This window comes from Trifolium pratense, linkage group LG5, assembly GCF_020283565.1.
Source record: "Trifolium pratense cultivar HEN17-A07 linkage group LG5, ARS_RC_1.1, whole genome shotgun sequence".
Lineage (NCBI taxonomy): Eukaryota > Viridiplantae > Streptophyta > Magnoliopsida > Fabales > Fabaceae > Trifolium > Trifolium pratense.
In genome coordinates, this window is record NC_060063.1 from 52004942 (window position 1) to 52031748 (window position 26807).

A 26807-nucleotide genomic window follows, 5' to 3' on the forward strand; every position below is an offset into this window, starting at 1 on the left:
CTTCACTTTTATAATTGAGGATCAAATGCTGACTGCTGAATTGTTGTTTTATTTCAGCATCGAAACATCCTCTAAACCAGAGTTAACAGATTGTTTGTAAGGTCTGTTCAATTGATTGCGCTGATAATTTACTTTCTTTATCCCTCCCATCTATAGGCAGAATATTTTTATCTCAGGTATATATACGTGCACTAGACAGCCACCTCTAGGGAAAAGATGCACATTCTTCTTAACAGGTTCCCCAAGACGATTCGATACTATATTGGCTGATTTAAAAAAGCGAGGCTCTCATAAATAATTCAGAGTATATTTTGCATTCTTCTATTAATTTTTTGAGTATATTGCCATTTCAATTTAAAACGGTTGTCATAGACATGCTGTCTTGAATTCAACTTAACGCTCAACTCTAATACCAAGAAGATGGTCATACATCTCTGCCCGCACTGAGGTTCAAATACCACTGGAGGACAAGTTCCAACCAAGACATTCATGATGAACAGCCACAAGAGGTTCAAATTTTAGCAATTTTTCAAGCAAGGACCACCACCTCTACACCTCATATATATTTTATTAATAATTAAATAAGATTATATTTATTTTATTAAATGCAATAATTTTTTATTCAAAAATAAATACATCTCCGTTTTTGTTTGTTTTAGTAATCAGTTCTCTTACGTAGGATGAAGAAATGCCACATAAATTTCATGACTAAAATAAATAAATAAATAATACAGTTAAAACGGTTTTTGTAGACATTGTTTGGACACGAAATTTCCTTGTGTGGTACTAATATTCATCGTTTCTAAAACTATTAACAATTACTCCCTCCGGTCCTTTTTATAAGGAACACTTTGAAAAAATCACACAGACCAATGAAACACATTTAACATAGTTATTTTCATTTAATACTCTTACAAATTTAAATTTATTCCATGTATACCCTTAATTAATTACTCTTTAACTTACTTATTTTTAAATTCTCTCTCATAATAAATAAGGGCATAAGTGAAATTGAACATTTAAAACATTTGAAAATTGGTCAAAGTTTCTTATAAAAAGGACCAAATTTTTTTTCCAAAGTGTTCCTTATAAAAAGGACCGGAGGGAGTAATAAATTTGATTTAGAAGTATCTTTTACATAAAACGAGTCAATGACTGAGTCATATTTTGAATGCAAAGTATCAGTCAACAATAATCCGTGTGCATTGACCATGAAGTCTATGATAATATTCATCACATCTTATTCTGTTATTTCTTATTACTTTCGTCCTAACTCGATCTCTAGTAATTTCCTGAACTATTTCAATTTTCAACCATACTTTAAACAAAGTTGCACTAAGTTAATTTAATTATGAAATTTCCACACTATGCTTTTGATGAATAAGAGGTAGTAATACATTACATACTACCCTCTTAAACTTAGTGTTTTTTCATCACTGAATTTAATTCATATACCACTGCAATATCAATTATCCATTCTTTGTTTCAGTCTTTGAAAAGTGAGATAGAAAGTAAAGTGGTTGGTTGGTTAGTGTTGGATTGGATGATGAAAAGTCCTAAGTTGGAAGAGGAAAGGAGGCTTGAAGAGGAGCTCTTGATACCAATCCTAATGGGAGAGCATGTGATAAAGTTGGCGGAGGAAGCAAAATCATCCAAGGTAGAATGTCGAGAACTGGCTAAGAAGGTGGAGGTACTCTGCAACAGTCTCCGAGGTGTCGTCCGAGTGGTTTCAGGGAACCACCAATCGTTGAACGAGAGACCGATCCATCGCATGGTGAAGGAACTATTGAAGAATTTGGAAAAAACGCTCGCGCTTGTGCGAAGATGTAAGAATCAAGTTGGTGTCGGTGTACTAAAACATGTGTTAACGATAAGGAGTACCAGTGATTTTCGAAAAGTCTGGAATCTTCTGGAATCTTCGAACGGCGATATGATGTGGTTGCTGAGCATTTTTGAGTCTAGAGGGACTAATATTGCGCTCTCTCCTATTACTAATAATGATCCAATCTTGGCGTGGGTGTGGACTTATATTTATACCCTTCAGCTTGGTAACCCTAACGATTGTGCTGATGCTGCAACGGAACTAGGTGCCCTCGCTCAAATTACTGACCGGAACAGGTTCATCATCATGGAGGAAGGTGGTGTTTTGCCTCTGCTCAAGGTTCTTAAAGATTCTGCTTTCCCTGATTGTCAAGTTGCAGCTGCCAATGCTCTTGCTAACCTTGTTTCCGATGATCAACAAAAGATCGTTGCATTCCTTCTCAACAACCTTGCTGTTCCTGTTATTGTTCAGGTTCTATCGGATGCTGTATTTAGAGTCCGTGTTTCTGTTGCTAATTTGGTCAGTGCTATGGCTGATCAAGAGCCTCTTGCTCGCGAGGAGTTTATTAAGGCTAATGTGACGAAACCTCTTGTATCATTGTTGTCAATTGATACTGTTCTTGCTGAACCTATCGCTGCTCGAAATGGTATTCATTCGGTGGTTCAAAATTTATCTGAGGCTGATTCTGATGGAAGCAGTGGCAGAGGAAGAGAGGCTGATCAGAGCCCTGAATTGAGGAATGATGTTAAAGTTAGTTGTGCTAAGGCTCTTTGGAAACTCTCCAAAGGGTGTCTTTTGGCTTGCAAGAAGATTACTGAGACTAAAGGCTTGCTTTGTCTGGCTAAGATTGTTGGGTCTGAGAGTGGAGAATTGAGACTCAATTGTCTCATGGCTGTTATGGAAATTGCGGCCGTGGCAGAATCCAACGTTGAACTTAGAAGGGGCGCTTTAAAATCCACTGCGCCCGCGTCAAAGGCGGTTTTGAATCAGCTTTTAAGAGTGATTCGACAAGAGAATGATTCTTCGTTGCTGATTCCTGCCATCAAGTCAATTGGCTCCTTGGCCAGAAACTTTCCTGGAAAGGTTCCTCATGTTCTCGGTCCTTTAGTTACACACCTTGGAAACAAGGATATGAATGTGGTAAGTGAAGTTATCATTGCCTTGGTAAAATTTGTGTGTGTCGAAAATTACAACTGCGTCGACCATTCTAAGGTAATACTTGAGCTTGATGGAATTCCTAAGCTAATGATTCTTTTAAAGATAAATGGTCGCCAACAAGTGTACGGCCTAAAATTACTTTGTTATCTCACCTTAAATGTTGGTAATAGTAAGGTTCTCGAGCAAGAACGTGTATTGAGTACGTTAGACAAGCTTGGTCATCTTGTTCTAGCTCAAAATCCTGATTTGAAGGAACTATTTGCAAAGGCGATTCATCACCTCACTCTTTATCAGCCAGGAGTTCAATTCCACAGACAGCCTTTGGTATATGGACTATAAGTTCCATTGATTTAGTTAATCAAAATAATGATCCTGTGAGTTTTTCACATGGCAAAGTAAAAGTGTATTGTACTTTGTAATTAAATAAAATTAATCATCCAATTTATACATTTGATATAACTAAACTTTCTATAGACTTGATACCTTTATAGCATTACCAGTTTTTCTATCTCTAGTAACTTCTAGCACTTCCTTATTGTTCTGTATTGAATAACCCTATTTATTCATCATTAGAATGGAAAATTACATACATAGCAACTTTTGCTGCTACTTTAGATGAAAACAGAAACATAACAGAATGTAATTAACTTTTAACTAATATAACTGAACTGACTTAAACTGAAATACTAATATAATAAACCCTGCCCTGACTCAATTTTATCCCATATTAGAAATGATAAAAGTTGACCTAAAATCCTGGTTCCGGCATTACCAAAAGTACTTGCTCGCATCAATTGATCTCGGCTGTTGATTGGAGCTCAATCCGCTCAAATTATACTTTTACCAAATCGTCTTCAATTAAAAATTTACACCATTGATTTGAGATTGAGCGGTCAAAATTAGTTACTGCGTCACACATGACACATGTAATACATGGAATCCAAATCCCTGCCAGCAAATTAGCAAAATTTAATTGTTTCATTGTATTTTTAACTATATAAATATACATACACATCTAAAGCTTGTACGAAGTTATAATTGATTAAAAGGTGTCTACAAAGCTTGCAGCTGGATTTCTGGATAGACAAGTTGAATATTTGGGCAAAATTGTTAAATAAAGCAATGATTATTCTGAAATTTTTTTATACCTTTGCTTTGAATATGAAATGGATTCAACATGGATGACTGCATGCATTTCTAGTTGAGGCATTCCTACACGGGTACTCCTCTTTGAATTTCACAAGGCTGTCATGACACATTGTGGAATTAGTGTGACAACTTAGTTGCACCTAAACAGTTTATTGTTATTTAATGTTATGTCATTCTCGGAATCAGATTTTTTTGTCACATACTACACTAGTCAGACTACGTGATTGAATCCTCTCCTTCACTGTTTTCTCCATCTCTCTCAATCCTCTCTATCTCTCTCTTAATTTTAATTTCTAATGGAGAAGAGAGTGAAGGAGATGATCCAAATCCCAATTTTTCTTCTTCTTTGAGCAGTATTTTTGCTTAGTATAAATAAAAAATTACTTTTAAGATATCCACTTTCAAATTTTAAATTCTCCCTCCTACAATGAATTTTCATGTAGAAATGAATTTTCCTTTCCTACCTAATGAAATTTTCCTTGTGCTTGTTCAGTTCACGGGTGTGTTTGGATGCTGATAGTCCATATGCTCATACAAATAAGGTGAACGCTTTGTATAACGCTCATCCTGACCTGACTATAACTTGATCTTTTTGTCGCACATTTTGGCTCACCTTTAATTTTGACCTGGTCAGCATTTTAGGATATACAATGTCTAAACTGTTCTTTCATATGAACCTTCATGTTGTGGTTATCATCATTGAACCTGGCTTGTTATGTACAAACATGTTTTGGTCTAAAGGTGTAAATAATGTTTCTTTTCTGTACTGATACGGTTTGCGGGTTAGGTAGCGAACACCCTCATTATCAGAAATAGAAACATCAACATATCCAGAACCAAAACAGCAAAATAGACGGACCAAAATAACAACATAAACAAAAACAAACCAGAAAAACATACATAAACAGAAACTGGACAGTACTTGTACTTGTAAAACTTCTCAGTCTGGCAAGGAGATAAACCAGCATCTTCTTCTTTATATACATCAACGGCGTCAAATTTCAACATCTTACACTAACAACGAATATCTGCCAAACTAATGGGTTTACCTTCCTTAATCGTCTTGGTAAGTGAACACACGCACGACAACTTCATTGTTCCGAACAAACGAGAAGCAAAATTTTGACGAGCATTGTGCATTCCATAGTAAGTTACTAACTTCTATCCGTGTATTTCACTGTCTTCTTGTACTCCGCTAAACAGAGAGTTTTGATTGGTCAATTATTTTTCGTAAAGCATTTGTGATCCACTCTTTTACTATTATAAGTAATTCTGTAATTATAAGTAACACTCAAATCAATTTTACACATTACTCTCTCCGTGAAAATTTGTTTATAAAATGTCACGTAGAAAACAAGAATTAATTTTGAGTGCTCCAAACTGAAACGAATGACTTTGTAGGTAATTTGAATGGGAAAGAATTAACAAATCAGCTTTTTTGCTTAGTCTTGTTAAATTAAATCGAGTAATAATTCATTAAGAATTTTGGTACACATACATGGACCACTGAATACGTAATTAATTAGAAGTTTCGGGGTTTGAGTGAAGAAAGCTTAATTAGTGAAAAACACATTTTCTATGGATGTTATCTTTGGTGAGTAGCTATTATTAAGACGTTCAAATTAAGAAATGCTTTATGTACTTTTAATTAAGTTTGTTCGCTTTCTCAATAATAGCAACGAAATTAAAAAGATAAGAGATAATGCACATGTTCTTTTTTGGTGTTAATGTCATAATCACACTGTTAAGCTATAAATAAAAACCGATTTATTTATATATAATATAATTTATGCAAACAACAAAACAAATAATGTAGTCGAATAATAAATAAAAATAAATAATGTTATAGTATTGTATTATACTCTGTTTTCAATTTTTGGGTTTTTACCAATTGAACTCCAAGATTTATTCTAGGGTTAAAAAGATAATACGAATTAAGATATTTCATGTTTGAGTCCCTCTAATAGTTTGCGGTGCAGTTTGAACTAATTTTTAGCAAAAGAAATAGTTGATTCATCCGTGTAATAGAGAACTGTGAGAACTTATGTTGGAGGACTGCTGTAAATACTCGAACAAGAAGAAGATGAAGATGAACATGATGATGGTGCACATAAATTTTAAAGCGTGTGTGGACACACTAAGCTTTAGGTTCGATTCGCCCCTACTAGTTTATGCAAACCGAATGCAAATGAGTTAAACCTGCGAATCACCTTCAAGATACTTTAGAAACCTTGACATGAATTGCACACTCATATCAAACATATTGTTGGTATTTCAAGTGTGAATTGAGTCTCACATCGAATGGAACAATGAATGTTGAATGATTTATAAGTGAGAGAACCCATAAACCTAACACCTTAAGGTTTTGTGTTAAAATGTGGTGTCGAACTCACTTGTGTAGTTGTTCACGGCCAGATGTGATGATCCCCCAGACTCCCTTACGACCCAACACATATTAATCAATGATAGTTTATAAAACAAATAGAGAAACTCATATCATTTAATGAAGAGAAGCAATCATTAAAAGATATAATTCAATGTTAATATGAAACAATGTTATGATTCACTCTTGTTCTCAAAAGGTTCCAAAACTAAACCAAAAGACATTTTGTTTCAAACTAACCATTGCTATATTTCAAGTGTATTTTGGAAATTCTCTCACAAGAACCACAACCGACTACGTCGATTTTGATCAAATAAGATCGATACTTGTAATGATTGAGTCTAATGTAAGGAGATATACACTGTTGTAAAACAAAGTTTGAATTCTTACTGCGAAGTGTTGATATTTGGATCATGTCTCAAATAGAGCCGCTTCAATGGAGTGGAATAAACATATAGTAAAAAAGTTAAGGCAAATGCTAATAAATACCACATGAGCATTTGCTAAGAATTTAAATTTAAAAATAGTTTCTTAAAAATTGTATAATGAGCATCTTAAAAGTTTAAATTTTAGATTTTTTTATTGTAAAATTTTTCTTTTTAATTAATTTCTTAACAAGTTCTTGATACCCTTTAATGTAATCCTTTATTATGAAGTTGATCAATATTAGACAATACTAGTATAATTTATCCTGCAATTGCACGGGTTAATGTTCAATGAAAAATATAGATCATTTTTTTGACACATGAAAAATATGGATTATTAAAATTTTAATATTTTGTGAATTCTTAATTATTTGTAAAATTAATTTTATATTTAATGTAATCATTTATTTAAATATGATAAATGATCCGATCCAAAATTTGGAGATTTTACGGAGAAATAGCATAATGGAAAGTGATACTCCACTCCTCGTTCCCAATCCACATGTTCGTATATTTGTTCTTTTAATTTTTTTTAAAAAAAGAAGGCCATTAAGCAAAACATATCTAACGGTTAATATATATTTGTTTTTAATCGTCATCTCTCTTTAGACATTTGTTTTCTTCTGAAGTATTTTATGTCATGTCGCCGTGTGAAAAAATTTCACATTTGAGAATCAAAATGGGGCGATTTTAATGTTAATATTATTTATTTAAAAGTAATGAACGGTAGAATTATTTGTCATTTGCTTGACACAAAAAAAAAAATTATATATCATTTTTTTTACACATATCTCATTTGTTAATGGTGCAAATTTTAAAAAATTTATCTATTTTTTTATTTGTTTATTTTACGGTGATGTATGGAGAATAAAAACAAAGTAATACATGATATTATTAATTCTTCTTCTTCTTTTTAATATAAAATAATTATTACTTTCTTTGCTTTCAATTGATATTTATTGTATTTTTTATATACTAAAATCTACAAATGTATATGTCACTCCGTGTAAGTTATTTTTTGCTTAATACCTTCATGTAGGTTACTTTTTTAATTTAATTTATTTTTAATAAGTGCATTAAATATGATTTATAAACAATAATTGAGAAATTGTTGAATTTCCAAATTAGCCAAAGGTCAAGTAAAATGATAGTAGAAGAAGACTCAAATAAGTTGCCACATAGGAATTGAGTAAATCATAGAATGCCACATAAGAAAGCGATAAATCATATAATGCCATCTAGGAAATGGTTCAAGAAAGAGAAACTCTCAAACATATAATATATATATATATATATATATATATATATATATATATATATATATATATATATATATATATATATATATATATATATATATATATTTGATTTGATGCAAGGAGTGTATGGCCGTGGAATGGAATATTTATTATTAGAATTTGGGAGGTCTATACTCAATATTTATTATTAGCGCTATTGGGCTTGGAGTGCGGATATAAATAGTGGATGACCCGATCAGTAGTTGATAGCAGGCGGTTCAGCGGATCGTGGAGAGGCTTTGATACCATCTTAGAATTTGGTATTGAGCCTTACTCATCCCTACAAAATCGGCTTGTAAGGTGATGATTGACTTCACTTATAAACACACATTCAGACCATCTCACAACAGATGTGAGACTTCTTAACACACCCTCTCACGCCCAACACTATTGGGCTTGATGCGTGGATATAAACGGTGGGTGGCCCGTAGCGGAAACCTGATAGTAGGTGGCCCAACGAATCGTGGAGAGGCTCCGATATACCATCTTAAAATTTGGAAGGTCTATACTCAACCACAAAATCTAGTTTGAGAGTTGAGGTTTGCACTACAAAGACTATGTGGGACTTCTAATATTTATGTTATATCAATCTAAACTTGCATAATTACATTAAGGTTGGAATGATGACCAACAAACTATTTTCTTTTGTGATTGGAACCAAATTAAGAGCTCGAAAAATTGAATAAAAATGATGTTAGGTTGATTCCAATGATGCATTATGGTGTTGGGTTAAAATCGAATGCATAAGTGAAGCGTTGAACTTAACCCGTATGCTTCTAGAGGAAATGGGGCCATGTTCATGAGAATGAAAATCAATGTCAAAGTCACATTCTATATAACTGCAATTGGGAATATGATGAATTGATGTTAGAAGGCCTTAAGAATATAATTAAAGGCACTATAGTAGTAGTAACGTTATGATAATGCTAACATATATTGTCCATAGCATGATTACAAAATATCTAATATAAAGTGATTATGTTTTTTTGACAGAATAAAGTGATTATGTTTGACATTTGGAAATTAACTTTTATTCCACTTGGTAGTATGTTTCTTTATTGATTTATTTTATTTTATTTATTTATTTTTGGTTAGTAGCTAGAGATTTCATCCTTAAATTGGATAAGTGGAATGTTTGGAGTTTGAACTCTGGCCCTTACATATAAAATGCGATGTCCCTTACCAACTGAGCTAAGCTCATAGGTAGATTTATTTATTAGTATATAAACGGTATTCTATGCCGCAAATGTATAGATTAATTTCTCAAGTTAGGTTCAATTATAATAAGTGACAAAATTCTCTTTTAAAAATTTTGTTATGGCTCAAAGCCCAACATCGAGGATATCCTCTCTCCTTACACATGTCGACCTCAGACCAATTAGGCGAAGGCCCAAACTCGTTGTTCATTGTCCGACAGTCGCAAAAGCCAACCTTATGTAACCCACTTGGGGTTGGTATAGTGATGTTGGCTTGAGTCCTTGGAGTATGTTCTTCTCAGGGTCTCAGGTTCTATTCCCCTTTGTGCCAATTTCGGTGAGCTAAGTCCATACAGAGCAAAAAAACTCTGGCTTTAAATGGGACCCCGCAAGTGGACGATGAGATTGGTCTCCTTAGATTAATCGTCTTAGGGCCAGATACCAAGTTTTCAAAAAAAAAAAGGTCAACCTTATATAACGGTTGACATCAGAATTAGTGAGAGTGACATTTATTGTCAATCATTACTTTTTAGCCGTTATTCTAACATCCATTAATGGCGTGGATGCCGCATCCATCCTTCCATTAATGGTCTTGGCTTCGCATTGGGGACTATAAATACCTTCTCATGCAAAAGGACCATGTACTCTTCACTTCACGCAAATTCTAACTTGAGCGTCATAGTGTATGCAAATACAACACTTCTCCATTGCAACCATATACAACCGATAATCATCGCCGGCTACATCGATTATGATAAAGTAAGATCAAGATTTAATACTTCTATATTCTTAAAACTTGATTTAAATCTAAAACATCTGATTAAATTGAAAATATATTTATCATCTAATCTAAATATTCTTGAGTTACCTTCTTTCTAATACTATTTACTATTTAGACACAAAAGTTTAAAAGAAAATGTTATACACATCATATTACTGTAGGAGTACCTTTCATGCATATGCGACATCATCTTCTAAGTGTCCCTATAGTTAAGAATTTGATTAGGGGGACCGTTGCTCAGCAGAAAGTACTTCGATATCATTTGTCGGACGCACCTTTAGTTGACCAAGAAAAGGCTACAAATAAATACTCCATACTCTTACTGTTTTGAATTCATATCAAACCATTTTTAAATTTAATTTCTCTGTTTTTTTTAGCACGTTGTCTTCGTTGATTACACTTTTCTTCACTTTTGTTTCGAATTCAAATGTTGCTAGATCTCCTCAGCTAGCTAGAAGATCCGTCGGCATACTTATTTTATTATTGGTCATGTTTACTTGCGTCTTAAGACACAAGTGAAAGATTTCACAAGTACGTCATAGGTCATGGGTTCAATCCCCAGCTCATTGTAAATCAAAAAAAAAAGAATTTCACAAATATTAACTACTAGTATGTCTTAAAAAAAATTATTTTTATTTTCTCAAAATGAAATGCACAATTTTTATTTCAATGAAATGTACAATTTTCAACATAAAGTTTTAGGTGTAATACACTAAGAAATTATTTTAAAGGTCATGTTAACATCTGTCTTAATGGTACATATTTTTTTTTCCGCCACCAGTATCTGGTCCACTAGACCGCCTAATCTGATTTGATAGTCGGTTGTTTAGAAAATTAAATACACAAGTTCCAATAAAATATTACCACATTTGTATTATTAACATGTGCCCTAAGGACATATGTTAACATTCTTCTTATTTTAATGACACATGTTAGTCTTTTTCTTCATTTATTATTACTAGGATTCAATTTAATGCTTGTTCAAAAAAAAGATTCAATTTAATATTAACAGTGTCCTTAAATATTTTTAGAAAAATTTTGAAATTAAAAAAGTTGATTGTAGTATTAAATTTATTGAAAATTTATATTGTTTTTATAATTTTATTATTCAAGAGAGAAAATAAATTAATATTTTCTTGGGTCATGATAAATAGTTCCACCAGAGCAATGATTAAGAAAAGAAAAGTAAAAGTTTTAAGTGGAATTTTTTAAAATTTGTTTTTCAAGGCATTAAATACAATACTTTCAAGATTATATTACTATTTTCGATTGTCTAGACTTTGCTGTGTGTGGTAGTATTTTTTGAGATAGATATACAACTACTCATAATTGTTTTGCTAAGAATTTTGGTGTGACCTATGCTGAGATTAGTTTTTTTTTTGTACAGTTTTTGTTTTAAAAGTGATGGTTCAATGGGCTAGGCTCACCAGGCTATATGGACTGAGAATGTTGCAACCTGTTATCCCTCCATTGTCAAGAGCAAGAGGTGTTCACTGCTCTGTGAAGCCAGCCTCATGCGGTTCCCTCCATTCTAAAGACCAGGAGATCCGGGCCTTCGCCCAAATCCCATGGCCCAACTCTCAATGCTGAGATTAGTTTACACTAAAGATAACATTGATAAGAAAATGATATACCGAAACTTTTTTTTAACTCAATGATATACCGAACTTTTTCTTTAATAACAAGTATAAAAATAGTATATCTCCGCCAATATATATATAGTATAAAAAAATGCTAACCAGTAATTCATAAGCACTAGTTAAAGAAGTAAAGTTACCTTAAAATTTATGTAATTAATATTTATAAAATATATAAAATGATATTTTTAATACAATTTTTTTAAGTATTTAATTAGATGTCTTGGAGCACTAATTAACATACCCAAATATATAACCAAAACAAGAGAGGCAAAAATATAGAGTACAAGGCTTAAAGGGTAACAACATAACAACTCAATACAACAAGAAAGCACAAAAACCTCAATATTTGACAAAGACATTAAATTAAAAGTGAATTCTCTAATATACATCTTATATTTGGATATGTAGTAGTCCACTTGTTAAGATGGACAATTTTAATAAGATTAAAAACAATGTTTATTAATTTTTTTTATTAACATATGGATCTATCAGAATTATTCAACTCAGTGATGTATCTACTGAAGTGTTCATCTAAATAAAAATTAAAATTCATTGTCTATTTTTAGAAAATTTTCAATAAAGGTTGTAATTGAGTAGCTTATTTACTCGTACTCTCTCTGAATATTATTATAAGTTTAAAGGAAAAAATGCAAGTGAGCCACTAAAATAAACTATAATATACTATAAATTAAGAGTTTAATTTTTGTGCATTGTCGGTGTAATTTTTTTTACACATACATTTAATGACGCGTTGTAACATCATTTAATGAATGTGACACATCATGTATTTTAATTACCATACAAGATGTGTCGGTATATTATTGGACGCATATGCAAAATAATTTTACACTGATGGTGCAGTAAATTAAATTCATAAATTAAATATGAAAATTATATTATATATAAAAAGTTGATCATAAGAAAATATGTGGTTAAATTTCACCTTTGATGCCTAACTTTCACAAACTTGCAATTTTGATCTTTAACTTTCATAATAGCACTTTTGGCCCCTAATTTTCACAAACTTGAGATTTTGGTTCTCTAACTTTAGTCCCTTTTGCAAAAGGATGACCCCTCACTGATGTAGATCAAGTCAACGCACATGTGACAAACTTATTTAAAAAACAACACAAAAAATCATACTTCAAATTATTATATATATATTTTTTATAAGTGTGAATTTTTTTTGGGTACATAACATATTAAATTTTGTGTTTTTTTTTTTGCACATAATATATTAAATTTATTGAAGAAAAAAAAATATGTGCAAAAAAAATAAGAATTTATTGATGGATTAAAATTATGATATAATAAAAAGATAAAGTGAAAAATGTACACCTTTAAATTTAATGTTACTATTTTAAACGCACACTTAAATTTGGTGTTAATACATGAGGACGGCAGAGACACGTATTACTTTACCACCACAATTAGAAGCTCTTAAATAATTACTGAACCTTGGCGGCAGGACCTTTCATAAATTGCGTATAAAGTTTGTAATGTTAATTAACGTACTCTAGCTTTATTATCATCATATCATATCATATCATCTGTTTCTTATTGTCAATGTCTATCATTATTTGAAGCTTTTAGATCAATTGTTTCCCAAGAAGCCATACATGATATATAAGCTGCATCTACTTAACTTAACACTTCAAGTTAATTAATTAAATTATGATTATGATAATGTGGTCACGTACAGTCCCTCTTGCTTTTATGGTATGGTTATGCCTAAATGCACAGCTGTTCTAATTCAAGTAGTGAAGACTTTACCGTCTTAATTTCGTTTAATACAAAAGTTGCAAACTACCGTAGGACCATTTGATTTGAAACATGCGACTATTATAACCAAAAATGTTAATTATTATAATTATTAAAATTAAAGTTAACTATTTTTTTTAACTATTTAAGACTATAGTATATCTAATATACATTTGATTTAATTTATAAAATTTAATGCAGATAATTTAGTGACTTTTTTTTTGGGTACAATTTAGTGACTTTTTCTATTAAATATATCAACAAAAATTTTACGTGACATTTTAAAAATTAATTGCAATTAACTATTTTTTCTATTTATCTTTTTAATAATAATAATAATCCTTATTTATCATTTCTATTAAAAGTATGCGTTTGGGTTTGGGTTGGAAACTTGGAGTTACCACAGATTTTTGTATGCTACATAGTATTAGTAATGAAGTACTATAATGAGTGACCCAATTTAATTACCTGCGTTATTCATATATTTTACTTTGACTTTATTTTTTTATAATTAAATTAAAATAAATATTAGCATATAAGATATTGTTGGATTTGTCTTATTGAATATTTTTAAAATTTCAAGTTTTTGGTTCCCGTGATTTAACTCAGTTAATTAGCAGGGATATCGCACTATATGTGCAAGAGCCGGGATTCGAAGCCCGGACACTCCACATTATTCACCTTTAAGATATATTTTCTAGCAATTATGATACTTGACAATTTTTATTTTATTTTTTTATGATTTTTACTATTATACAATTAAAAATATTAAACGTTAAAGTTATATATTAACATGTGTCAACTATATCACTAATTGTGGGACGAAGAGAGTAGTTAAGTCAATATTGGCTCAAAAACACATGCACGTCTTGAATTATGAACAATTAACATCATTTAATGGTTTCTCATATGATCATAATCAGCATCTCCATAATTTTCTAGGACTAATTGACTTTTTTTAGATGGTTGAGTTTGCGTGAAAACTGAGAGCTGCTTTACTATGACTCGCCAATGGAGAAACAGATTTGGTTGATCTTAAATTAAAAGTCAAGATCGTTTTAGTGTGTATAAACACATGCTTTTTTTATAGGATGGGATCTGGTTTCCATTAATGGGTTATGCAGATTGAATGATTGATTTTTTTTTTTAATGGCAAATATATGATGCATATAAATATAAAAACGAGAACAGTATCAGAGAAAATTCGAAAAAGTAAAGAGGTATCGGAAATACACTCCATCAGAACCTAATCTTTATGATAAGATACAAAAAAAAATAGGCAAAATAAAATTACAAACAAGAAGGCATACCACCACCAAAACTATAGCCCTTCAAAGACACCATGAAAACAAGAAAACCCCTCAGGAAGAGAGAGGCAATGATTAACCACTAGTAGGACAAAGTCAAAGAGGACCTCCAATCTTCCCGACCCAACGAGACCTAACATGACAACCCAGCAAATTCTATCGGTTCCAGCATAAAGTAGGGTGGATACCCCACTCATAAAAGGAATAGTGGAAGTCGGGGTTTTTTTTTCCTAAAAACCACTTCTAAGATAAAGTTTCACCCTATCTACCAGACACTCAACTAAATGAAAAGATATTGTTTTGTGCCATTGTTAACGACTAAATTGATTGTTTCATGCCATTTTAGAGAAAATTTTGAAATTTTATTAATTTTAGAAATTAGAAACTAAAATCATCCACCACCTATAATATCAAGGATGGTTGATTCATTCACTTACTAGGCCCTGATGAATAAGGTACCAACTTGTGTGGGTTCTACTCTCTCCTATGCTTTATTTGGTCACCTTTAGCAAAAAGTAAATATATAATAGGAACATGCATTAGATAACCAGCAGAGCTAGAAGGAACAGATCATAGTAATTTCCAGAAAATGTCAGAACCCCAGAAGAGCTAAGATATTACATAAATTCATAACATGTATAATCACCATGCAAATTTTGGCCATAAGCATGCAATTTTAAGCTCATGACTGATATATTGCCTGTTCTAGCTTTGAAGCACAGACACTTCATGAATTAGGCACATCCATATGATTACATTGAATTATGTCATTTTCTCAAATTATTATTGGTGTTAGCGTGTCACTGTCTGTGTCCATGCTTCATAGGTCAATGGCGGATCTACAACCCGGCCAGCCCAGGCACTTGACCAGGCACTGGTCAAAACTTTTGGTATTTTAGCGATTAGTTTAAGATAAACTAAAATTTTTATTTAAAACTGAAATTTTGCACGAACTTTATAAATTTTCTTGCCCCGCTACATTCATAGGTTGTTGTTGTAGCCTGTAATAATTCTAAATGTCACACAGAATGAGAAGATAATAATCTCAGAGTGTCAGACTTTAATCATCAGTATATTACATACATATGATATATCTCTCTCCAATAATGCAAATTTTTGTGCAGCCAATTTGAGCCTTTTGGATGGATTCACCTTACATGGTGTTGCTGAATCATATTATGCTAGCAAAAAACAGTATCCCTCATTATAAGATATGACAGGATAATATAAATCTTCTTATTCAAAATATCTGCCAGACATATATACATGAATGTGTACTAAAAAACACTTGAGCGTGTGTGATATAATATAGTAATATAATGTAAATTATTATATTGCTACAATGTATGAGTTTTTGTCTTTTTGATCATTTTGAGTCTTTGACCAGTTTCACTAAAGGACAAAAAAAGGTAGATAGATACCATAAGAGGACCATAAAAAAGAGAAAAAAGAAGATAAATTAAATATGTAATAATGTAATATTAATAATTAAGTAGTTGGACAATATAAAATATTACAGCCACAAAACAAAATTAGCTTCAATCATTAATCTTAAAGAATATACCATTATTCAATTCAAACTTTGGCTTATGAAAACAAATACATCAATCAATGGTAAAAGAAAATCCTTGGGAGGGGGGTATCATCTCAAATCTCCTAAACTATCAAACACTTTTCTATATTTGTATTTTGAACAAGAGAAATATTCCCAAAAGAAAAATAAAAAAAAAATAGAGAAATAATTTACAGTTCATATAATCATATATGGTGGAATGCATCAAAATTTGCTTCTGTTAAATCTTCTGAAAGTGATGTTAAAGGATGATAGCTACTGAAATCTATTGAATTTTGAGTTTGAATATGTCCTTCTTCCCATGAACTTGTTCCAAATTCTTCAGATTTTATAGCATTCACTTGAAATTGAAACAAAGGGTCCAATTTGTTCTCTGATCCTTCCCAAGAAAACCCTGCATTGTTATTTTCCATCATAGTAGTTGTCATCTGAGATGGATAAATAGTACTCATGTTTGAGCTATTGCTTGAATTGCTTTCTTTCACTTGATCATTCATGAACAATGAGCTGATTTTTGATGCTGAATTGTTGTCTGAAAACTCTGTTATCGACACATTTGCGTGATCGGAATTTGTTAGACTCGGCATTGAAGTGAATCCATAGCTTGAATTGAGTCCAAATTGGCTTTGGCTCTGATAATTATTTATAGGTAAATTATAACCTGATTGGAAATCATAGCAGAACAAAGGGTCCAAATCCAATGCTGATTTGCTGTTAAAAATTTCTCTTGAAGGTTCTGTTAGACTTAGACCATTATTCTCATAGTAACTCGAATCGCTTATTAGAAACGAAGAACCTTGTGATGTAATTGATGGTATTTGCATAGATGTTGTTGTTATTGTTTCTGTAGTTTTGTTCTCTTCCTTAACATATGCTTCTGTATGAGGTTTGTGTGTTGCTGGATCAATCCCTTGCTTCATAAGCTTCTTCTTTAAACATGAATTCCAGAAGTTTTTTATTTCATTATCTGTTCTTCCCGGTAATTGTGCCGCTATTTGAGCCCACCTGTTACATTCAAAAGAAAGAAAAATCATTCCACAACTCCGACGAAAGAAACAACAGAATGACTATTTTACAACTATCTCTGATGAGATGAAGCTCTGACCACTGAGCTGACACTTGATGGACAATACATCAATAAAATGACCATTTTACAACTGTCTCTTACGAGATTTGAATTTCTTTACAAAGTCAAATTCTCACCACTGAGCTGACACCTGATGGACAACAGAATCATATATTTATATATATATATATATTATTGTTACCTATTTCCAAGGAGTTCATGAAGACTGATTATAAGATCTTCTTCTTGTTGTGAGAACATTCCTCTCTTTAAATCAGGCCTCAAATAATTTATCCATCTTAATCTGCAACTTTTACCACATCTTTGAAGCCCTGATGAAATTTCTCAAACATGTTAATTAGATTGTTTTGTTTTGAATAATGAAATAAATATAATGTTAATGATGATTACTTACCAGCTTGTTTTGGAACAGAACTCCAACAACCAACACCAAATCTGGTTATGTGATTGAAAAGCTTTTCATCTTCTTCAGGGGACCATAAACCTTTTCTTAATTTTTGCTTTAAACAACAGGAATGACGACCCATTTGGTCTGGTTTGATTTGTGTGAGAAATGTTTGTTTTGGAGGAAGGATAGAAGGAAGAAGAAAGAAGAATAGTGTAAAGTACGAAGTGGTCACTGTCTCTATATAGCGTGAAATATTACCTCACAGTGTTAGTGTTTTGTGTCATTTAAACGTTTTCAAAAGTGGTAGAAAAATAAATATTTGTGTGGGGTGAAGAAGAGGAAGTAACTCAAACTAATTATGTTCATTTAAAGAGAGAAGAGAAGAGAGAGAGATTATTAATCATACTTAGGATTGAAGTTAAGAGAGAGAGAGAGAGAACACTGAGTGAGGAAGGTGCAGCAATCAAGTGGGTTTTACGCAAATCCTATGCTACTTTTTTCATTAGAATGGATTGGTTTTTAAGATATCACTATTTCTAGAAAATTAACTGTTTAATCAAATTAAATTACAACAAGGATTCTACATACATGGTAATACATGGCATGGATATAAGGTTAGATCCACTACAATTGTGATCAGAAGGAGGTTGAAATTATTTGTTGCTATAACTGATCTTAAAATCATATTAAACTGTCAAATGGACCGGATAATGAAAAAAAGAAGAAAAGAAACTTAATCATAAAACTCAAATACATACTTTATTCTCTTAGAAATGAGTATTTGACCTAACTCATCATTACAAAACCAGCTTGTAAGGTGAGGATTGTCTCTAGTATATAAACACTTATTCAGGTCATCTCGCAACCGATGTGAGACTTCTTAACACACCCTCTCATGCCCAGTATTATTGGGCTTGGTGCGTGGATATAAACGGTGGGTGGCCCGATTCCGGAAACCTGATAACAGGTGGTCCAACGGATCGTGGAGAGACCCTGATACCATCTTAGAAATGAGTATTGGGCTTAACTCATCCTTACAAAACCGGCTTGTAAGGTGAGGATTGCCTCTAGTATATAAACACTTATATTAAAAAACTATTTTTTTTTTACTTATATTCAAGAAGAGAGGAGTAAAACATTAATTGTTAAGTTATCCATCTACATAGAGATAGTATAATACTATAAGTATAGTGTATTTGTATTGGTGAGAAAGTGAGAATAGAGGCAAGAGCTTCCTATTTTTTATGACTTGTTAATTAAGTACTGAAGTCTAACTCTGTTTTCATTTTAGCTTAATCTGACATATAACCTCATATAGTAAATAATAATCAAAGATATACCAGTACAACTCATGTTAAATTTAGAAGATCCCTTTGGGCTTTGGCGCTTTATTGGATTAATTAATAAATGGATCAATCATGACCTCATCACATAATTGGTCTTTTAGTAATGTGATATCACTCTCATCTTCTTAGAAGGTTGCGTATCACAATTAGAAAATGTTTAAAAGTGCCTCAGACGTTGTTTTAGAATTTAAAAAGGAAATTTTTATATTAAAAAACGTGTATTTTTTAATTTCATAAGTATATCCCTTATATTTTTAAGACAAAATTTTTATTTATAAATTTCTTAAACAATGTCATTAAAATACTTTGTTAGTGTGACCTTATTATTATCATTATTATTAAAGTGCACACATACATATTAATCATGATGAGGAGACTTATGATTCGGTGAGTTGGAATTTTCTAGAGTGCATGATGAGGAGGTTTGGTTTTGGGGAGCGGTAGCTTCAATGGATCAAGGCCTGTATTTTTAGTGGAAATCTCTCTGTCCTTATTAATAGGAGTCTAACGGAGGAAATTAATATGCATAGAGGCCTTTAAGCAAGGAGACCCTCTCGCTCCTTTCCATTTTTTGCTTGTGGTCCTTGAGTATGCAAATGATACTCTTTTTCTTGGGGAAGCTTTAATGGCGAACCTTTGGACACTAAAAGCTATCCTTCGTGGTTTTGAACTAGCTTCGGGTCTTAAGGTTAATTTTGGGAAGAGGAGAGTTTTGGGAGTGAATGTTAGTATGGATTTCTTTAGGGTTAGCTGAATAGTTTTTACATTGTAGTGTTGGTTCTCTACCTTTCACATACCCTTGGTTTTACGGTGGGAGCTAACCCTCGAAGACTGTCCACTTGGAAACTTCTCGTTGATTTGATTTCAAAAAGGTTGGGATCTTGGAATAATACGTGGATGAGTAGTAGGCATGGCAATGGGCGGGGCGGGTACGGGTTTTGCCCTCCCCAAACCCAAACCCATAAAGTTCGGGTTTCCCAAACTCATCCCAAATTCGAGTGGGGATAAAAATGTTAACCCCAAACCCATACCCAACGGGGATCGGGTATCCCCATTACGCCTCTTTCCACATGAATTTAGATTATATTTTAGTATTTTTTTATTAAAAAAAAAGTTAAATGTCCAAAATTATTTTCTCTCAACAATATTGTTTTAAATAAAGGAAAAAAAAATAGAGAAAATGGTTTGTTTAATACTCAAATTAAAATAAAAAATAAATATATAAACGTAATTTAAGAGATTGTTTAAGCGTTTCTAATTTAAAAGAGGTGAAATCTAATTTTTAGTATAAGCGGGGCGGGTTCGGGGTGGGTATCAATGTACCAATTACCCGCCCCAAACCCATCTTTTGAAATCGGGGAAAACCCGAACCCAAACCCAGTCAACTCGAGTTTTCCCCATCAAAGCGGGTATGATTTGGGTGGGTACCCACATGTATGAGTTTTATTGTCATGCCTAATGAGTAGCTCCTCCGATAAGGACTGAATAAAGTGTGTGCGATGGGAAGTTGGGTAGGGTGGAGTAGGAGTGAAATTTTCAATGGAGGAGGGGTCTTGATGTTTTAGAGCAGAACCTTCTTTCTAAGTTGTAGTTGTATCTGCGTGGGTTTATGCCCTCCCATGGGGGATGATATCTAGCTTTGGTAGCATGAACCTAATAGGCAATTTCTTGTGGTATAGTAGTCTTGTGGCTAGTAATTCCACTTTAAAAATGAATAAGTGAAGTGTTTGTGATTTGAATCCCGACTCCTACTATCCTATATAATATATGCGATGTTCCAACCAACTCAGTTAAGCTTACAGGAACATCACAACAAAATGTTAATAAGGGCAATATGGTGAAAATTTCTTATTTAAATTTGTTGCTATTATTTTTCAAGTGATTACTATTTTTCTCATTGATGTGATGACAATCATATTTTGGAAGTATATATATAGTTAAAGTTGTTTGACACTAATTCACCGTCTATATATTTTATATTAGAATTATTTTTATATGGTCACGTGACCAAATATAATTTCTTAGTCACACTCGTAAAATTTGAATTTTTTATTTTATTCATTTTATTATTTTATAAATACATCAGACATTAATCTAACATATATCAAACATTAAATATAAACCAATCTCTTAATCAAGATTGGAAATTTGTTACTCTACATTGTGGCACTTGCTTGCTTCTATCCAATGACGTGTACTAAATGAAAATGTATGTGTTTGGGGTATGAATGTAACAAAAACAAATGAACACATATTTTTGCAATTTTTCTATTTCTTCATAGTTTGTTTGTTGGTCATATAGCTGTTTTTAGTTTATATAAATAAATATATCTACAATAATACTAAATAATTAGCCGACAATAGTATATATAGAAGGATGTGGAGGCTCCAAAGCAAGACCATACATATACATTGACTCTAAATTTAAAAGGTCTTTGAGACTCCAAGGCTCTCAATTTCAATCCAAGCAATTTTCAGTGAGTTTGGCATTCGTGGGAAATTATTATTTTTTTCTTCTATAAATAAGTTCTTGAAGCAATAATACATCATGTATGACAATACTGCCCAGCACAGATTGCTAATTTATTAATATGTTTAATTGATTATTTTAGTTTATAGTAATAGACTAATAGTTAATACAAGTTGTCGATAGCTCAATAATTCTAAATTTTTAAATAAAAGCTTCAATATTTTTATTTATTTTTTTTACTAAAGCTTCAATATCTTATAAAGAAGATATTTGTCGCTATGCATGGACCCTAGCTAGGCAAGGAATTGAACATTTGTGTTCCTTTCAAAATTAGCCTTGACAATTTGCATATAGAAATAATTGAAAATATTGTTGTCAATAAGTTACTCTAAATTTATTTTCATTTATTAAAAAATTAATATCCGGTATTTAAAAAAAATTAGCGGATCCTATACGTGACTTTTATCATTACGTGTGAGCAAAAGTGTATACAACCTCCCTTTAATTGCTTTATTTAAGTTAATGATAAATCATTACAATAATTAATTGCATAAATATGATTTATTTTTATGTACCAAAAAAAAAGATTTATTTTTATTGACAATTGTTAGTAGTTAGTAATACTAAATCATATATATATATATATATATATATATATATATATATATATATATATATATATATATATATATATATATATATATATATATATATATATAAATTAATACTAACTACATACTATTATATTTTGGGTTTGTCAGATATGTGCAATATTGAACATGTTAAAGCAATTAGGAGTAGAAATTGGAAATTAAAAAACTACACCACTACTTTGTATTAAAAAGATGACAACCTGCCAACAATAGTTTGATTTATTTATTTAGTCTATAATTTTAAATCAATTCATATGTACTCTCATATTTTTGAATGAGTTTTTATATTCATATATATAATATTATAAAAATCTTTTCCATAAAAATATTAGAATTTTTAACATAAGATGTTTTTTATGATGTATTAAACGTGATCGCCAAAAATTTTAAAATTTTGAATAATACACATGAATTAACTTAAAAGCAAGCATTAAAAATTGTGACGGAAAATATTTAAAGGATCAAAACTTATTAAACAAAATTATATAAACTAAAAAAAAAAATTAAAATATATTTTCCTTTTCTCTCATCCCCAAGCCTACCCATTCTGAGGCTTTTAAGGCCCAAAGAAAAGCCTAAAACATATAGTCACAATATATCTCTCTCCCCTCACCTGACCCAAAAGAATCTCACCTCCCCTCACAGCATATGGTCATCTTTACCCTCTTTAAGATTTGTGTGATCCAACAAATATATACAAGGGTATGTTAATTAGTACTCGGAGTACTAGTTCGCATTTTTCTATAGAAACATCTTATATATAAAAAAAAATAACGGTTCTATTGACTCTTAGAAAACAGAACCAAATCAAACCGTAATATTTAACTTTATCAACTAGTAGCATTCAACCTATTACATAGTCCAACTTAGCAAGCTCAACCCAAATTGAGTCCATAAAATAATAGGCTGACAAAACATATCATTTAACTCGATCCAGAACTATACTGTTGGTATTAAAAATAAGTTCTTATGTATATGCAATTTATGTATATGCATACTATATCATGTAAACAATAAAATAAATTTCCTAACGTTATTTTGTAAAATGTTGGTAATATCGTCATATTTCTTATATCGCGATAAATCACACAAATCGAACCAACCCTAACCGCATTGGTTTGGTTTGGATAACTTTTTAAAAACCAACTGAATCAAACCGAATCGAATGCAATTTTATCTCGCGGTTAAAATGACTTTTATGCTCAAAACCGAATCAAACCACATCGCAATCACCCCTACCCCTATCCTCCTTAAAAAGAAAAAAAAATCTTTCGACTAAGCAAGTCTTGCATAAGCACAAGCCTAAATAAAATGTATTTAGACGCATACACACAAAATCAAAAAATTAAAAGAAAATTAATATAATCACATCGATGAATATATTTTAATTTTTTTTATTTAATTTGCATGAGTGTTAACACCTATCTTTTATATTTGTGCATATCCTAGCATTTCCTCCTCGCTCTTGAAGCATTTTTATACCATTTAGATCTCTCCACCACAACGAGCTATACGATTGTTAATCTCTTCTAGATTAGGTCCATACTTCTTGTCCAGAACTAAGAACCATAATGATTCTCTCAATTCTGACCCTCCACCACCACTTTCCTAAAAGAGCAGAATTAAACACTCAAATCTCTAACTCCTAATCCAGACAAGATGGTAGTACAATATTAGAATATACTACAATTGTTCACATACTACAATCTTAGAAACATACTACAATTGTTCACATACTATAATTTTAGAATATACTACCATTGTTCACATACTACAATCTTAGAATATACTACAATTGTTCACATACTACAAAACAATGAAATTTTTTTGTAAGTTGTATCTCTAATGTGCAACTTTGTGTAAGAAGCATTTTCAATGTGCAACTTTGTGTAAGAGCATTTTCAATTTCTCGGAGATATACTTATAATCCGAGAAATGTTTTTTTTTTCCTTAAACTTTGATAGTTTTTTTTTCTTTTTTTGTAAGTATTATATCTCATGTGCAACTATGTGTAAGGTGCATTTTCAACTAGACCCTTACCCGTGCGATGCACGGGTGTGATGCGTTATTTTATATTATAACGTGGAAAAATTGAAACAATAAATATTATTAAAATAATAATAATCAAACTAATAATTGTGTAAAAATAATTATTAGAATTAACAAAAAGTGTGTATATGATCAAGAGAGAGTTTCAAGTTTGTAACAGATAATGTGTAAATGATTTACCGTCTTCGACGCCTCAAATGAAAAATGAACGGATCAATAGCTAGTTGATCACCTAATATTGATCAAGAAGTCACATCCTCGGATCCTTTAACGAAAAACTTTTTTTTTTCATTATCATTCACATTCAATATGACATCATGACAATAGAATTCTTAATACATAATAAAGAAATAATAGATTATAGAATTTAAACAAAATGATTTAGTGACAATTGTTTAAACAATTGTTTAGCAAAATATGATGATTTAATGACTATTTTATTTCCTTTTGATTAGATATATTCAATCATTATAATGACTATTTGCTTTCATTAGTCCATACTTTTTTTTCTTATATAAACATAATCGGGCAGCTTTTTTTTTATATATTAATGCATCATTACATATATAAATGTAGGTATATGAAAAATTGATCAATATGACAATAATGTAAGGAGAAATGATGTGACATTGTAAGTGAATGACATGGCTAAATGGAGAAATTTCATTGGTTTAAGTGGATTAGGGTTTAGAGAACTAATAGGATAACTATCTAGGATTTATATATATAGATGAGCAACTTGTGTAAAGGCATTTTTAATGTTTGTCCAACTTTCTCCTGCATCATCATGGCTCTGGATTCGGTCCAAACACCTGGTTGAAAAAATAATCTGCATTCTGGTCCCTGAGGCCTTGATTTTCTGTCTCAAGTTCTGCAATCCGATTGTCACGTTCTCCAATTTGGGCGGTTAAAGTCGCAATTTGGTTGGTTAACCCAACAATGTGCGCATTATGCTCATTTCCTGGTTGCAGTTGAAGCTGTAGGATCTGTTGGTTGCGCTGCTCTACTTGCTGGTTGAGGTTGCCGATATTTATGTTGAGGTTTTCTATATCTACGTTTAATGCATCTGTCATGGCCAGCTGTTGTCGGTACATAGCATGGGCTCCTCCTATGGGATTCAAATGCCTTTGCTCGGCTTCCCATTTTAGTGCTTCAGCGCATTCTTTAGCTTCATCCTTCACATGGGCTTCGACCATCCACTCCCTGATATTGGCGTAGGTAAACACCCGCACAGTTCTTCTATACTCATGTTCAGCTGCACAGTTCTTAAATTTCCTAACGTTATTTTGTAAAAAGTTGGTAATATCGTCATATTTCTTATATCGCGATAAACCACACAAATCGAACCAACCCTAACCGCATTGGTTTGGTTAACTTTTTAAAAACCAACTGAATCAAACCGAATCGAATGCAATTTTATCTCGCGGTTAAAATGACTTTTATGCTCAAAACCGAATCAAATCACATCGCAATCACCCCTACCCCTATCCTCCTTAAAAAGAAAAAAAAAATCTTTCGACTAAGCAAGTCTTGCATAAGCACAAGCCTAAATAAAATGTATTTAGACGCATACACACAAAATAAAAAAATTAAAAGAAAATTAATATAATTACATCGATGAATATATTTTAATTTTTTTATTTAATTTGCATGAGTGTTAACACCTATCTTTTATAGAGGAGGAATTCTTACTTGGGCACAAACCCAAGAAAAAATCTTTTAGGCACACATACATTAGTAAAAAAAATTAAAGAAGAAATGACTAGATGATGTGACAATATTAATTTTGTTTTAACTTTATTATATTTGTAAGTGTGTGCCTAAATGATTTTTTCTTAGGTTTGTGCCCAAGTTAGAATTTCTCATCTTTTATATTTGGGCATATCCCTCCCAATTTACTTGGATTCATTATTTTATGAGTCAGGATCCGTTGACACCAACTAGTTTGACACCAAATGTTACACCTCTCAATAACGTTTTAACCGATATAAATTTTATAAAATCCACCGTTGGATTGAAAGTTTACATCATATAGATCATTTGTGTAAAATTTCAAATAAATCCAAAATCATTTGATATGTTATTGAGATACATCAAAATTAACGGTTTTTGTATTTTTTTAAATGCCGTTAATCTTTATGTGTCTCAATAGCATATCAAATGATTTTGGATTTATTTGAAATTTTACACAAATGATCTATATGATGTAAACTTTCAATCCAACGGTGGATTTCATAAAATTTATATCGGTTAAAACGTTATTGAGAGGTGTAACATTTGGTGTCAAACTAGTTGATGTCAACGGATCCTGACTCTTATTT

At 31.6% G+C, this 26807-nt stretch overlaps 2 protein-coding genes across 2 annotated transcripts; one reads left to right on the forward strand and one right to left on the reverse strand.

Moving 5' to 3' along the window:
- Positions 1-1114: 1114 nt before the first annotated feature.
- On the forward strand, positions 1115-3429 carry LOC123885515. The gene has a single exon (XM_045934796.1). It carries the CDS (start codon positions 1544-1546, stop codon positions 3317-3319), a length of 1776 nt encoding a protein of 591 aa, XP_045790752.1. The 5' UTR covers positions 1115-1543; the 3' UTR covers positions 3320-3429.
- Positions 3430-16465: 13036 nt separating this feature from the next.
- On the reverse strand, positions 16466-18329 carry LOC123884710 (transcription factor MYB7-like). Its single transcript, XM_045933872.1, has 3 exons — positions 17975-18329; positions 17762-17891; positions 16466-17498 (listed from the first exon to the last, which is right to left on the reverse strand). Exons 1-3 carry the CDS (start codon positions 18105-18107, stop codon positions 16679-16681), a joined length of 1083 nt encoding a protein of 360 aa, XP_045789828.1. The 5' UTR covers positions 18108-18329; the 3' UTR covers positions 16466-16678.
- Positions 18330-26807: the final 8478 nt, after the last annotated feature.

What these genes read in the sequence shown, in the direction of transcription:
- LOC123885515 (XM_045934796.1), top strand. Translation starts at nt 1,544, where the DNA reads ATGATGAAAAGTCCTAAGTTGGAAGAGGAAAGGAGGCTTGAAGAGGAG.
- LOC123884710 (XM_045933872.1), bottom strand. Translation starts at nt 18,107, where the DNA reads ATGGGTCGTCATTCCTGTTGTTTAAAGCAAAAATTAAGAAAAGGTTTA. An exon ending in TTCTGTTCCAAAACAAGCTG is followed by an intron (nt 17,892 to 17,974) that starts GTAAGTAATCAT and finishes AAATTTCATCAG; the next exon opens with GGCTTCAAAGATGTGGTAAA. An exon ending in CATGAACTCCTTGGAAATAG is followed by an intron (nt 17,499 to 17,761) that starts GTAACAATAATA and finishes TGAATGTAACAG; the next exon opens with GTGGGCTCAAATAGCGGCAC.